This window comes from Lates calcarifer, linkage group LG19, assembly GCF_001640805.2.
Source record: "Lates calcarifer isolate ASB-BC8 linkage group LG19, TLL_Latcal_v3, whole genome shotgun sequence".
NCBI classification, from domain to species: Eukaryota; Metazoa; Chordata; class Actinopteri; family Centropomidae; genus Lates; species Lates calcarifer.
In genome coordinates this window covers 8721069-8736689 of record NC_066851.1, presented here as the reverse complement: position 1 = coordinate 8736689, position 15621 = coordinate 8721069, and the positions used below count along the sequence as shown (strand labels likewise).

The 15621-nt window shown below is 41.6% G+C and overlaps 1 protein-coding gene across 1 annotated transcript in view; it reads right to left on the bottom strand.

The window, feature by feature from the left end:
- dlgap2a (discs, large (Drosophila) homolog-associated protein 2a) overlaps positions 1-15621 on the bottom strand; it is a 53176-nt gene that overhangs the window by 18262 nt on the left and 19293 nt on the right. The window contains exons 3-5 of the mRNA XM_051078201.1: positions 14417-14485; positions 13060-13219; positions 12041-12257 (exon numbers count right to left, since the gene is read on the bottom strand). Coding sequence (XP_050934158.1) covers positions 12041-12257; positions 13060-13219; positions 14417-14485 — 446 coding nt within the window. The remainder of the gene's footprint in view (positions 1-12040; positions 12258-13059; positions 13220-14416; positions 14486-15621) is intronic.

Below are 15621 nucleotides of genomic sequence, written 5' to 3'. Positions count from 1 at the left end.
AAGCTCTCTCTGTGTAGTTACAGGCCGAATCATCTGAGGCGCAAGCTGTGTTTAGTGTGTTCTGATCAAAGCCAGGTACCTCGGAGCCAAGAAAAGAAGAAAGAATGAAAAAGAGGAGAGGAACAACAGAGTCACGCTGCAGGTTAAGTTATGGGTTATCATTTTCCTTGACAAAGAGGCAAACGGTACTGAACCCTGTTTCCATTCCTGTCTTACAAATGCTTACATCACACAGAGCAATTAAGCAAGTCCTTATGAGACCAAAACTGGATCTATTTTGAGTTCTAATGAGCTGCATCCTTTCATGCAGGCCCCCAAAAAAGTTAAGGCATAGGATTAATAGCATTTCATCCTAATTACACTGTAGCCTGAACAACACAATTACACATACACTGCTGTATAAAACAAGAGATAGATTTTTTTTGTTTGTTTGTTTACAACCCTATTTAGGAAGAGCATCATTTATGTTTCGAATAAACCCCAGGGCTTCACCTTAAAACTGCAACACCTTTTGCCCTCTCTCTCACCCGTATTTTGGTTGTGTTTATAAATAGCTAGAGACGTCTGGTCTATGAAAAGCATTCTGCTCCGCGGGCTTAATGACGCACACTGCTGTCCATTCACAAAATTAACTTCTCATGGATGAGGAGACGCATTAGTGAAGAACGAGGAAGATGAGGTGAGAGGATAGAGATGTGGAGGTAAGAGAGAGGAAACAGGAGGGAGGGTGGATTTGTGCAGACAGGAAGAGAGGGCGAGAGAGACAGAGGAGTTTGTCTGTATCTGTATGTGTGTGTGTGTGTGTGTGAGAGAGAGAGAGAGAGAGAGAGAGAGAGATAGAGAGCAAGGATAAATCAGGGAGTGAGGAGAGATCAAGGGAGGAAAGGAGATGACCCATTCAGGGGGCATGATTCAGCAGGAGGACCAAAATAGAGCCATTATTAGCCAGCCAGTCGTGCAAAGAGGGGTCATAATTCTTGCTCCCATCTTAGCAGTGGCAGGATTACTCAGCATTTATTTTTCATCTAAAGTGAACACATTCATTTGCTCGCTCACTCACTCACTCATTGGCTTGCAGCAAAACCACTAAACCATGTTCTGTGCTATGTGCACCACTGTAACATCAACAAAATGATTGACTATAATTACACAGAAATATGAAAATGAAGCAGAGCGTTGAAGCCTCAGACTGAAAGCATAACCATGAAAGGTATAATCACGGCTTAGACCGAGCAGGACTATTACCAAAATGGTGAAATGGTCAGTCAAGGGCTGGATCACCAACCAGACAAAGCGAGAAACTGACCCGGGCCCCAGACCACCCAGACCTCCGAGACCCAGGGCTCTTAGTGTCCAAGGAATTATACCTTTTATCCGTTGGGAGCAGAGGATAACAACACTGGTTTCTTTAAATGTTCCCTGACCTTAACCATGTGGTTATTATTGTAACTATGACGACAAGGCTGGAATTTGAACCAAATGCACAATGTTTCCCTAACCCCAGACAAATGCTTATTTCAACCCAAACCATGATCTTTCCCTAACCAAGTTGTTTTTCTGTGCCTGAACCTAACCAGACCTTAGCCGTGCAAGACCAGAAAATAGTCTTATTTTTGCAGCTGTTTTCGTTAAGGAATATACAAATGAATCAAATCAGAAAACGCTTCTATGTGTTGTTCTGAGGGGCAGTCACAAACAATTTAAGTTGGAGAACTTGTAAATTTAGCAAGAAATTTGCACCACTAATATACACTAAGCTGACTCATTGCATTAATGTGTTATCATGTGGCCATTTCTCAAAATTGAAACATTATTTTATGAAGTTTATATGAGTGGTTCTCAAAGTGATGGGCATGCCATTGCAGGGGATGGGGACACATGACTTGAGGGGGAAAAATGTGGCGCACATCTAAAGTTGTATGAATCAGATTTATGGAGGATCAATAAGCAAACAAGCATGCCCTGGTGGTAGCAAAGCTGTCAGGGTTCAGATTTATTCAAATAGTGAAATGACATGTAAAGTAAATGATTGTCAGAAAAGAAAAACAAATAATGCTCTTCAAACAAACACGTCAGTCAAACCGACATATGACGCAGATTATCTTGCTCTCTTGCCGTATGTAATGAGAAATGTGTGAAAAGGAAAATGCAGTTCATATTATTCATGTCACTTCAACTTGACTGGTCATGTCACTCGCTTTCCCAAAGTAATTAAAAGTTTGTTCAGTAAACCAACTCACAAAGAGCAGATAATGTAAACATCAAATATGTGCAGCAGCAGCATTGATATCTAGTGTCTAGACTCTGACCTCATCACTCCTGGCGAGGAAACACCAAACTCAGAAATGAATATTTTTCGGGCTTCTAGAGGGGACATGACATAAAAAAGTTTGTACCACCGGTTTCTATTCACATTGTGCATATTCCCAAATAAAGTTAGCCTAAAACTGATACACATAGACAACCTAGGGCGAGGTAGAACATGGAGTAAAATGAGTACAAGATTGTTTCTGGGTCTCTGTGTGCAGTGTAAGCAAACCACAGGATAACATATGAAGACAAACACACGTTTGGATATAAAAGCATGTGGCATCCAAACAACTGTCAATGTGTCAGTCTTGACAAAATGTCAATGTCTCCTCGCATGCAGGTGAAGTTTTAACAGTATGTACAGTGAGTACACTTTAAATGATAGAAGTTGGTCAAAGGTTGCTAAATGTATTCAGTGTGAATACTCCATTTAACCTGTCTCTGTCTCTATGTCTCTCTCTCTCTCACTCACACACACACACACATACACATACACACACAAACAACTACCAGTGTGCAAGTGAGGCTGATTAACGTGAGACACAAAGGCAGTGATTCAACCACTCCATCTCTGTTAGGACCTCTCTATCTATCAGAACTGGCTTGTATGCTAACACGAGGGAGGGGCCGTGGCGAGGGGGGAGGGTGTTGAGTGACACGTCGTTAAGAGTCTTTCTCCCCGATTGGATTTATCACTGTAAAGGAAATGCAGCAGTTTGTTTTGCAGTGGGCTTTTAAGGATATGCAAATGATCTAGATGGAGGGAAGGAGGGGGGGAGAGGAAGATGGATGGTGAACTCCATTATTGGCACTGTCACGAGTGTTGCAGACAGAAACAATAAAGAAATTGATATAAAAATAGCCAACAATAGATAACAAAAAACCAGACTGGGTGAGTCATTACTCAAGCTTATTTAACCAACCCTGGATACTTTGCCAAAGTTTAAAAGTGTCTTGAGAATTGTGATGGATCACTGAGAACAAAAACACAGTTAGTAACAAACAAAACACCCCTGTGGCAGCAAATATAGACATTTCATGGCTAGTTCCTCCTGATTTGTGGATCAAGGACATTCTTTTTTTGCTCGCCTATAATGCCTCTGATGTTGTCCTGCTGTTCATGAAAGTCACACTGCCCGAGTCTGTCTTTAAGTAATGGCTGCAGCAGTCTGTTTTGGAGACAACCCCCTGCTTTTAGCTCCTGGTGGCACACTGAACGGCATCTGCATGTCACCACTTAGATGCATGTGGCTGTGGTCTTAACCTCACCCTTTCAAGAAAACAAATCGCTCCGGCTTGTCGACTAGATGGATTGCTAAAACACCCAATGGGAGCTAATAATAGAAACATCCAGAGGGTGGTGCGTGCATGTCTGTCTGTGTTCATGTGATTTTGCAGACTTGGGGATGGAGGGATGTCAGGAAGCAGGTTTGCCAAAGTGATGCAGTCATAAATATGTCAAGTGACAGCAGAGAAAGCACTCTCAACAATTGAGAGTCTGTCAAGACTATAGTCTCTCTCAATCAAAGAGTGCAGGTGTAGTGGAGTGACTGCATTTTCCAGTGGTCTTCATGAATGCATAAGAGATATTTGTACTCAAAGAATTCAAAGGGAAGACACTGAGAACTCATCAAATTGCATTAATACAGAAAGAGGTCTTTTTAGTGGAAATAAATTATTTATCCAAATTTACATTTGCAAAGTATCACATTGTGTAAACTGCATGGCAATTTGTAGCTAATTAGTCATATGGTGGCCTTTCATTAAACTCACATTTTCACTTTCTTTCTTTCTTTCTTTCTTTAGTTGTGAACATGAGAGCAACTGTATATACTCATTCAAAATAAATTCTCAGAGGAATTTTTTCAGAGCAACTTGCCACAGGACAACTCATGTTTCATTAAAATAGTTTCTCGCGCATAAATATGAAGCAATGGAGGATGCCCCAGGTAGCGGGTTTACCTGGGGTTTGCTGGGGAGTCCGATCAATGCTGCAGGTGGAGGGGAGGCAGAACTGGATTCCTGAAAACAAGGGAGCGGGGTGGATATTCAGAGGAATGGGCATATCTGCCCAAACATTATAGTGCAGTACAATCTATTAACATTACACAAAGAAGAGTGGATCCACAAATAGACTGCAGGCTATGAGGATCATCCTGCACAGTGGGATGTAAAGCAAAATCAATCCTTGTGGCAAAATCACAACAAAGAAGACACTTGAAAAATGCCTTCACTGACTAGGAGGTCTAAAAACATACAGTATTAAATGCATCATGTTTCAGCAGAGCATCTTATGCAGACTGACTGAAGCAATTTTTGATAGGATTTACAATAAGTAACCAGCATTCACACAAATACTGTTTTCCATTTCCATTTTCCTATATAGTTTTTTCATCTTTGAATGTTTATTAGGGTCATACATATCCAATGTTTATTGTATAACACCAAACACTGTTGGTTCTGTGGCTCTGTGACATTGCATCCAATGTGGTTTTCCCACTGATCTGAAACTGCTCAAGGTGCCCAGGTAAAGAAAAGAAATCCTATAAAGTAATTATAACAACCACTTTAATGAAGTGGGAGCCAACTCCCCTTAGGCTCTCATGTAATTCTATGGATTAGCAGTGATGTATGTAGAGTTACAGTTGCAAGTGTATCTGCAACTGTGTGCGCACTGTGCTGACCAGTCAACAGATAGTAGCAGTGTGGTATGAACTGCGACTGAATGCATGTTAATTTTCTTGAGTCATACACAGAGTATGTGCTTAGAAATAGTGATCGCATAAGTTCATGTATCTACTTGCAGGTATGTTGTGTTCAAATGCATTTGAATTAGTCTATTTTTAAAAATGCTTTACCCTGATTTGGAAATACAATATACCTTCTTCACTTTGCCTCTTTTTGCAATCACTACATAGCCAACATTAGCATTGACAGCGTTTACCTACCAGTCTAGAAGAAGCATTGCAAGTTCAGCATCAATCTTCATTCCTTTACTCTCCCAGAGCTATATCCAGCAGTTGAAAGCAACATCAATGTTGACTCTTGTTTTGTCTCTATTTCTATTGCTTCTTCTCTACTACTGAAGTTAGCATGCTAACCAGTGAGTCACTGTAGCATCCAGTCGGCCCTCCATCCAACGTAAGAGGATAAGGAAGTAGCGCTGCCCACAGGGCATTTTCAAACCTCTTGTCCTGTAAATGCAATGGTGGCTGAAGCTCCTGGTAATTAAAGAGCTGTTAATGCTAATGTTGGCTATGTAGCAATTGCAAAACCTTACGTATAGCTCCTTTAATGAGTGCTAACACTGGAAACAACTGAGAGTATAACTACCCCGTATGTGGCAAGTCCTTGTATAATTAATAACACTTCTTACTTGATAATTAAGAAGTGTTTCTGCAAAGGTTACCACTCAACTAGATGATCGTATGAAGTTCACAAAAAATTTAAAATGGATGTACACAGAAAGCAATCCAAGCAAATATGTAAACTACAGTGGGGTAGTTTACTTGTTTTACATGTCATTGAGGTCATTGGCTTAATTTAATATTATAACAGTAAATCCTGTGCTATGACAAACACAGGTCAGCCAGCACATTACATTTCTCTGCAAAATCCAACTTCAATTAAGGATAAATTTTACAACTACTCATGAGCACCATTCCCTTTGTTCCAAAGTTCACAGTAGAGAAAAAGGCCTGTTATCACAAGCCAGTATCTTTCATTGCATGAATGAATTCTGACGCAGTTTATTCTCAGACTTTATCTTATGAATAAACATTACGTCACTGCTGTGAAGGTTAAATTATGTGCTACTTTTAGATAACAATTTTGCAAATTAAAAGTTAAGCGTGGAAGGGGTCCAGGGAGGAAAAGGCTGGTGAATTTTATGCCAGCGAAATGAAGAGAAAGAATAAAACAATACAACCTAATTAACTTCCCACCCCTTTGAAAACCTTTCAGATTCAGTCAATTTAGCAAACTTTCAGAAAGTGCTCTGCGCATATTCAATTCAGAACAACACACGGGAAAATCCTTTTCTGGCAGCTCACTGATGTACAGCTGAAAGATTCTTTTTGTTCCAGTGCACTTTATTAGAGCACAGACTTCAGTGGGCAATTCCATATAGAGCCCATTAATTGGACAGATAGCACAGATATATCTTGTGATTTTGCCTGGCTTTTTAGCTGTTCATTGCTGGTAACAGAATTTCACGTCTTCGGTGGTATGTAGGCTCTTTTCATTGCACTGATTATCAAAATGAAACTATGAATAGAACCAAATACTTACAGTGAGGCACCGTGCATGAAATGCACAAAATATTGAGGCCATCTGTCATGCACCATTACAACATAATTTTCATCATTCACTGTCACCCATTTTAAAAAATAGCCACACAAGGATGTACACCTCTTTTCAGGAACTCAATTCAATTAATTTCATTACACTTATGTCCCAGTTGTATTACATTCTCAGTCTTTGATTCCTGAGCATTAAGATGATATCTTACAGTAAAAAATACAATATCACCTCTCAACAAGGCCTGTTATTACTATAGTCAGATTATCAGACAAATGTAATCATTATTTATAGTGTTTTCTTTTCTAAATAAATGTATCTTTATACTTATTGTCCAGCAGATGTGTGTGTACAGTATGTGCTGTATGTTTGGTAGCAAAGTGTATGTGCATGTGGGTAACATGAGGTTGTGAGGCTACATACCATAACTGTATTGGTTTGTAATTATATTTGAGCGTGAGTGTGAATAATGCAAGCTATTTTCCCGACAAATTAACAGTATAATGTTCCAGGTCTGTCTGAGGTTGTGCAAACATCATTCTGCAGCATCATTTCCTTTTTCTTTATAACTGCAGTCCATCCAACAGCTCACATAGTAAACAGTATGTCCTTATAGTTATATGATAACTGACAAGATTTACTTCACTCCACTCTGGAGTGATGAGAAACACAGAGCCCAAAACAAGTCAAGGAAAGGAAAGTTTTCTTTAACACTGCAAGGATTGTCTGGACCTTGTATAGATTAGGCCATCTTGTCTGTGGTCTATAACAGAGCTCCAAAAGAGTCTCTTAAAATAGATGCATAAAATGTCTTTGATGTGATTGTATCCAGTGATTAAAAAAGGTACTCTGAAATAAGCAGTCCTGGAAGATAATTCACATCAGTGGTGACAACTGCTTCAGAGAAGTTCACACTGCTTTCATTAAGTGTTTCTGAAGCATCATTGTTCAGTAAATTTGTCACCACATGGTTCATCTCATTCTTGCAGTATGGTTCTTGCTGCTACCAATGCAGTCTTTTTTCCTGGAATATCACTACAGGTTTGTGTATAGGGAAGTCCTTGCTTGAATGCCAATGATCACATGACATTTAGATCTGCACATTGCTCTACAGCGCACTGACAGCTATAAACCATGAGCTATAAATATAGTTTGAGCTACATTTTGTCTGCTGACAATGAGGTATGAATTCACAGAGTGAGAGACACATATGTGATTTCTGCACTGTTGTACTCATATCTACCACTCCAGAGTTCCACACTGGCACTCCTGCGCATTGATTCTCGCCTATGGCCCCTCTTCTGCCACCTGTACCATAGGAAGGCCTCCTCACTTGAGGACCTCTCCAGAGTACTTGAGGTATCTTCCTCCACATGTTCCCCATACTCCTGGTATACAGCCATACACTGCAGTGTCTCTACTACAATATCATCTGACTCCATGTGTGCCAGGTCCACTGTGGGTATGACTTCGAAATCTGGTGGCGATGGATCTGTATCTTGTGGAAGAGGATCTGGGGCTGGACTTGTGGGTCCAAAGTCTATTTCCAGTGACGTATCTGGGGATACTGAACTAGGAGGGGATATTGTGACAGTGACCTGTGGTAGTGTGACTTCATATGACTCCGAAGCTACGTCCTGAGGCAAGTCAGCTTGGTGATTGTCCATAGCTGGATCCAAATAGACAGATTCTGTTGGCTGTGAAGGATCCACGGGGCACAGCGTCGCAGGGTCAACAGTGGGTACGGGTGAACTTGGACTATCTGAGTGATATAAGGGTAGATCTAAATCCATCAGCATTAGATGGAGAGTCAACACTCAGGTCAAATGGCTCTGGTTCAGGGTCCATGAACACTGAGTCAAGATCATCTTGATCTAAGGAAGTCAGCATGACTAAGTCAAAGTGGACCAGATCAGAGTGATATATAGGGGTGGCATCCAGTGGTTCTGGAAGGGGTGGCCACTCCTGAATCTTGGGACTCTGGTTCAGTGTTCGATTGCGTTTCTATTGTACTAGAGGCAAAGGTTGAGGCTGATGTCATTTGCTCTGGGGGAGGGTCAGGCGGATAATCTGGAAGGGTGATAATGGGATCTGGATTTGTGTCACTGTCAGTTGGACTTGCAGGAGAGTCTGAGTCCAGGTATTCTGACACCACAATGGATGGACATTTGATGTCACTCTCTAAATTGCATGGTGAAACAGTATCAAGATCAAGTGGGGATGCATCAAATGATGAGAGTGGGCCTTGATTAATTGGGTCAGCTGAAGACACCGTGGGTAAGTCTGATGGTTTTGGCTCTAATTCTGTTGATTCCTCAGGATTGGGATCTCCTAATCCTGAACATGACAATGACACCGTAGTAGGATCTTGAGACACTGGATCTGGCTTTTCCACAGTGGTGGGATCTGGAGATTCTGAATCTGAATTGATATCATAATCATGTTCCTCTGGTGGAGACACAGTAACTACAGGGACTGGATACGGTAGCTGGATCTTATCTCTGTCAATTAGTTCTGCATCTGGGGTTTTCCTGTCATCAGGCTGGAATGGTCCAGTATCTGAATGGGACTCATGATCTGGGTCTATAGTTTTTAGCTGTGGAGTGACTACCACTTCTTGTTCTACTATCACTGGATCCTGGGGGCTCTCAGGGGCTATTTCTAATGGAAGTGCCACTGTGTCATGAGTGGTGGCTGGCTCATTATGGACCATGTCAGATGAACTCAAAATTGCATGGTCTGGTAGTTCTGGTTCTGGTTCGGGTTCTGGTTTAGCTCTGGAGGGCACAGCAGTCAAGTCAAATGGCTCAAGTTTGACTGCTCTAACAGAGCCTGGAAGTATTGGATCCAAAGAAAGTGGTATGGCACTCTCCACATACATTGACTGTGGACAGGCAAGAATGCTTGGGTCCATTGAAAGCTGCTTTGGCAGATTTCGGCGTGCACCTTTCTTTTCCTCCTTCTCCTCTGGACAATTGACAGCTGCATCTGCAGTGCTTTGCCGGATGAGCACCTTGCTTCTGGCCTGGGTCCCGACAGACACTTTGGATACTTGGGGTTTCTTCTCTCTGGCTCCCCCAGTTCCTCTATCTACTGTAGAGGTTCCAAGTCCTCCTGCTGCTGCCGCTGCCCTGCCCTGCACCAGCCACTGCACCAGTCCCTGCCCCTGTCCCAGGCCCAACCCCTCCTCCTAAACCTGCCCCTGCTCCAGCTGCCACGTGGCCACCTTGGGGAGACCATGTGTTGTAATGCTGTGTAAAAGTGTTGAAATTACTGTTGAAAGCACGAAGCTCTTTACAGAGGTCCCGCCTGAGTTCAGCAAGCTCTCGACGCATAGCCGAGACCTCTTCTTTCCACTGCATGCTGATAGCTGCAGCCAAGGTAGCCGACTCTTTGATACTGGCCTGGATGGCTTTCGGTGATGGCCGTTCTGTGGCACTAGATCTGGGGGATCTGAAGAGGCTTGGAGAAACAGGTGGTCCAGACAGAGGTTTGGCTGTAGCCCCCATGTTATCTCGTTGGTAAAACCTGTCTCTTCTTATTGGGCAGCCTAGATCATCATGAGCCAAAGGGGCTGTGTCTGCCAAATCCTCATGTATACTGGTCTGGTCAGGTAAACAAGAGTCTTCCTGCACATAATTTCTGTCTGGAAGACAAATGTAAATATGTATCTGTAATATGGCCAAAGGTGTGAGCAGCTGGAGAGATTGTGCTTTCAATTGCCACAAAGCAGTAACATCAAGTCATGCACTGAATGCCATGAGTCAAAATAAGATAATAGTGCTATTAAGTGCTAACCTTATGATTATTTCCCCAATTTGCTCATCTGTATGCCATAGAAGTCTTATACTATAATTTAAATAACCTGTAATATCAGTATACATTACAGTGTTGAAAACAAGTGTAACACTGAGAAAGTACTCCCATTTTGACTCATTTCTATTAATAGTTTACACTGCCTTCTCAACCTTAATTTGTAGCATGCATTCTTCACATCTTTTCAGTGCACAAAGCTGAAAACTCCTAACTCTGGGAACACATCACAGAGAATGGACAATATTTCTAATAAATGAGGTGTAAGAACAATCCTTGCATGCTCTTCTGCTTTCATTCCAGGTAAAGAAAAGTGTACTTTGTGCAATGAAAAGAGGCAAAGATGAGCAAAGCTTCAAAACCTTTTCTCATAAATCAGGAAGTATAGTATGAACCCTATTGAAAATGTGAGGTCCAATTTGACCGATTGATTCAAAGCACCAGTTGCCCCATGTCCAAAATAGTGGCAAAATCCATCACATACCAAACTCTGCATTCTAAAAACGCAAAGATATTTCAGTTTACTGAGAAAGCAGTGTAAGCAAACATTGATAGGTATGAAGAATTGATCAAAAGCACATCTCCAGATGTCCACACCTCTAACCCTCCCTATTGTTGTCGACTGATGTTGTTCATGAATCTACTGCGGGGAGATGTGGAATCCGCTCAGACTTCTTGTCCAGACACTTTGTCTTCTTTTCTTCCCACATTCTTCATTTGTGCAAGGACACATCATTTCCTCTGTGAATCCAGCAATCATGGGAATTGTTGAAACCAACCAGCAGCTTACAATTTATAATCAAAGCTCAGTACCAGAAAGAAATGCACGTGTCGGCTGAGTAGGTTTAAATTTATTGCAGCAAGTTTGCATACGTGGTATATGTGACTAACCAGTGTGACAGTTCAGTTACTGATATATTCATTGTCAGCTTTACATTATTCATTATCCAGGTCTAGACACAATAGTGCGCAGTTTTGTAAAGGGATCTCATTGCGTGTAAACATGAGAAGTAGAGAAGAAATTTCATAGTGTATGCTGTGATGTCTAAGTCTTTGCAGCACAGTGTAAACTGAATTCACAAGTAAAGAATGCATAGTTCCAACATTTCTTTGACCAGTTCGCAATAAAGGTGTGAGTGTTTTCACAAGTGTCATCATATGGCCGCATAAAGAAAGTGCAAATATCCAAAATGTAGCGGAAAAAGCAGTCATGTCCTTATTCTGACCTGATTTTTATTTCAGATAATTTCCATTTGTGATTTTCAATAGGGTTCATAGCTTTACTCTCTGATGCATCCAATGGATGAGCAGATGAAGCACTGTAACCAAAATACAGTAGGATGAACTGGCATAGCTCACAAGTAATAGCTACGGTAGTCATACCTTCATCAAAAACAATGGAAACATACAGGAGTGATTCATGCAAAGATATGAAGCTGTTTAACAGCACAACCAGTTTGACACTAACTGTTCTATATTCATCCACTACCACACATCAATGCCAAGTGTAAGCTTTTGGTGTCAGGTTGTCACTTGTAAATAAGCAAACAAAAATACCAACATCCAGAATGTCACATGTCATATTGTGCAAATTAATTTTATGTCTAATTGTCCTTACCTGTGGTGGATCTGATGGTGGAGGTGACGGTGGAGGCCATGGGGGGGATGCAGTCATCATCTTGGGAGTAGCCAGCCTGGATGGCTCGCAGGTAGCTGTGGCTCCGAGTTCGAAAGCAGCCGGGGAGGTCCAAAGCCTCCATGGCCTGGGATTCCACTTCACTGAACACCGACTCGCACACCGATTCAAACTGGCCATTTATTTCTGTTTCACTCACCTGCAAGAAACAAAAGCCATAAGCATGGTTTTCCCATCATTAAACAAGTGAAGATATTTCTCTGTTTATCTAGAAAAATTAATTGGTCAGTTGTAAAACCTGACATTGTATTCTCTGGTCATGTTCCCTCTGAATAAAAACAAGGCTTGTTGCTGAAATCAAATGGTGCAAAAGGCAGCAAAGAAATCAATGAAAAATGTGTTTTTATAATGTCACAATAACCATTTCTGTATTTTTTGAGTGTTGCCTGGAAATTGCTGCATTATATATTGCCACACTAGTGGAATACATCCAAACAACATAATGTTAATTTTCATGAAGTTAGGGTTTTTGGTGTCAAAGATTTGTTGTTGCTGACAAGAATGATTTCTGTTTCTGTTTCAGATGTGTATGATGTATCTTGTAATGTGTTTGTATGACACTGAATTGTCACAAATGGCTGTTTACTGAGGGGAAAGTTGTTTGATGGTTATCGCTCCGTTCCCAGTTTGGCAATATCAAGAATCAAAGATAAACATCTTGTTCTATTGGGATTTGGGATTAGTAGGAGTTTAGTTGAGCTTTTAAGACTCTGAACAAATCAATATGCCTCTCTTTAAAGAGCAAGATGAATATCGCAGCAGCCCCTGTTGGAGTCCTTTAATTTATGCAGATAAACAATTGCAACAAACTGTCATGTAAAATAAGTGTAACTGGGGTTTTAAGAAATCATTCGGTTACATTTTGCTGAGCAGTCTACAGCATTAAGAAGCACTGCTCCTCATTACAAAATAGGATTTGAGAATGGAGGGTGCAGACTCACCTGGCTCACTTGGCTAACACAGCTAGCCTGACTGAGGGTGCTGACGGCCCGCATATAGCTCTGGTTCCTGGAGCGAAACTTGGGCGAGTTGTAGTTGGCAGAGGGATCCAGGGCAATGCTTGGGTGCATATCCCTGGTGGCTTGCAAGTGGTAGCTCTGACTGAACAGAGAGAGAGAAAGAGAAGCAGGTAGGGAGTGGGACCACAGCCATGGTGATGAACTCTTAAGCAAGTCATTTAAATATAATTTAACTAATAAACAAGTAGTTGAATTACCCTGGCTACGGGTGTAACATAATGACAAAAACAATTAACTGCTATTAAGCACAGTGGGCCTCCTCTGGGTAACCTGAACTTGAGAGGGAGACTGGTTATGACATTTTGTCTCCCAAGAGTGGAGCCTCTCTCTTTCTGTTTCTCTCCTGGACTACACTGATGTGTTCACCGGTGTCCTTAAAAAGGCAGTTCGATTTCTGTGGTGCTGAAACATCCAATCAATGCTTGGAAATGAGGGAAATGCAAATCAGGAGCTAGTTAGTGAGCAAGCACTTCAGAGAGCACCCAGTGTCAGCCAGGTCAATTAAATGTACGTACTACCCCAGCAGGGCAAGAGAGATGCTCAGAAAGCCATGCCTGGTTAGAAATCTGCTGGAGAGAAGACGAACAGAGAGACACGGAGGAAGAAATGCGCTTTAAGTAAACTTAAGAATACTATGTGAGTCACATTAGGAATACCAAAGTGAGGTTCCCTTCTGCCAGATCTATTTGTAATGGCAGGCAGGGATGAGTAAGCAGTTTCTGGGCTTTTTATAGAGATAAACGCTGGTGTTTGGCAGCGAGGAAAATGCCAGCGTGATTAAAAGTCCCCCAATCCATCTTGTCATGCTGCAGCAAGGCTGTGTGTATTTGCAAAGCAATATCAACCTTCTAAACATCCAAAGACGTCCTAGAGCAGAAACATCCAGAGATTAAGTCTGAATGAAGTGGTAAAAGTGAAGAAGCTGTAAATGGGAAGAAGTCCTATCTCTTAAATAATGTGGTTAATCTCTCAGAACACATAATGTAACAGTGTTGCTTTCATCTTTAATATGAGAAAGTCATTTACTACCATGCTGGTATAATGTGTAGCAGAGCATCAGATCATATCTATATTGTGTTTAACAGTGCCTTATGCTTTGCCAGTATGAGCAGATTGCCCCAGGTGACCTCTCACTGACTGGTCCTGAGTGTTTGCTCTGTGAGGCGTCCATATTGAGTATGTCAGCGGGGCAGTGAGCCAGCTGGCTCCGACGTCTGACCACTGCAACATGGCAGCAACAGAGAGGTAAGGGGAGGGGAGGCGCTGAGCCTGTATTCACCTTAAGTCTGCAGCAAAATTGGTGATGTAGTTACGCATGTCACTGTTGATTTTATCCAGGCGGTAAGAGCTGTGGGTAGAGAAGAAAACAGAGTTACTGGGTCCCACAAGTGGGAGTTGGATGTGGATGTGACATCACTGGGTACAAGTCCAATGAAACTGGCTCTGTATAGCATTTGCGGTGCACTGAATGTTTGCTTGGAGTTTTTCACCAAAGTGCTGCAAACATTAGGGTGATACGATATGACCAACATGGCCTTTGTGAGATGATAAAAGTGGGAGAATGTTACAGTTACATTTGAATGCAGACAGCATTGCCTGGTAGAGGAAATATCCTCTAAATGAAACCCGCACACATACACACAAGGAGCGAAATGAGGAGTGTATTATGAGTTCTGGAACAGACACACTGTCCACCAGCACCAACCAAAAATTATGACAAAGCACCTGATGATGAAAAGCTGCACACAGAAAAACAATTATACCACATCATAAAGCACACATTCTTTCCCCGTGTGGCTAATTAGATTTGGTTAATTGAGCCAAATGAGACTTAAAAAAAAGAAAAACCCTACCTAATGTGCCTCTGCAAGCAATGAAACTTAGTGAAGCTTTTAGCTGACAAGATCAGATATAAGTGCACCAGCTGAGGCATAAATGAAACACACTTCACCCATTCCTGCCTATAAAGATGTCTATTATTGTCAGTTGAGTGAAGGGAGGATGTTTTGAGAATGCATCGGCCCTTTATCAAATCATGCCACAGCGAATTTCCTCTAATGTCTCTGATTGGTGCTAATGCACTTCTATTGTTGGCCAATATTAAGGCAGGGGATGATGGGAATCTCACACTTCCTGACTTCCATTGCTGCCACTGAAAGAGTACTTTCAAAGCCTTGCCTTGACAATAGCTGTTGTGACTTATGAGGAGTAGAGTTCAAAGTAAGGCATTTGATTGAGCAGGACCAAACAAGGGATGGAGGACAATACTGAGGCATGAAAAACAATTTGCTGCAGGAGAGAAGAACTTGCAAAAATTGGTTAACATATACACAACAAAAAGACAAGCTTGAGAGCAAGGGGTGAGGCCACACTGAGACTAAGGCAAAATGTGTTAGTTCAGACTCAGCACATTCAGACTCAGTATGTTTCCTTCTTGACAAAGTAAAATGCACTGCAAAGACCTATGGAGAACAAATACATCTT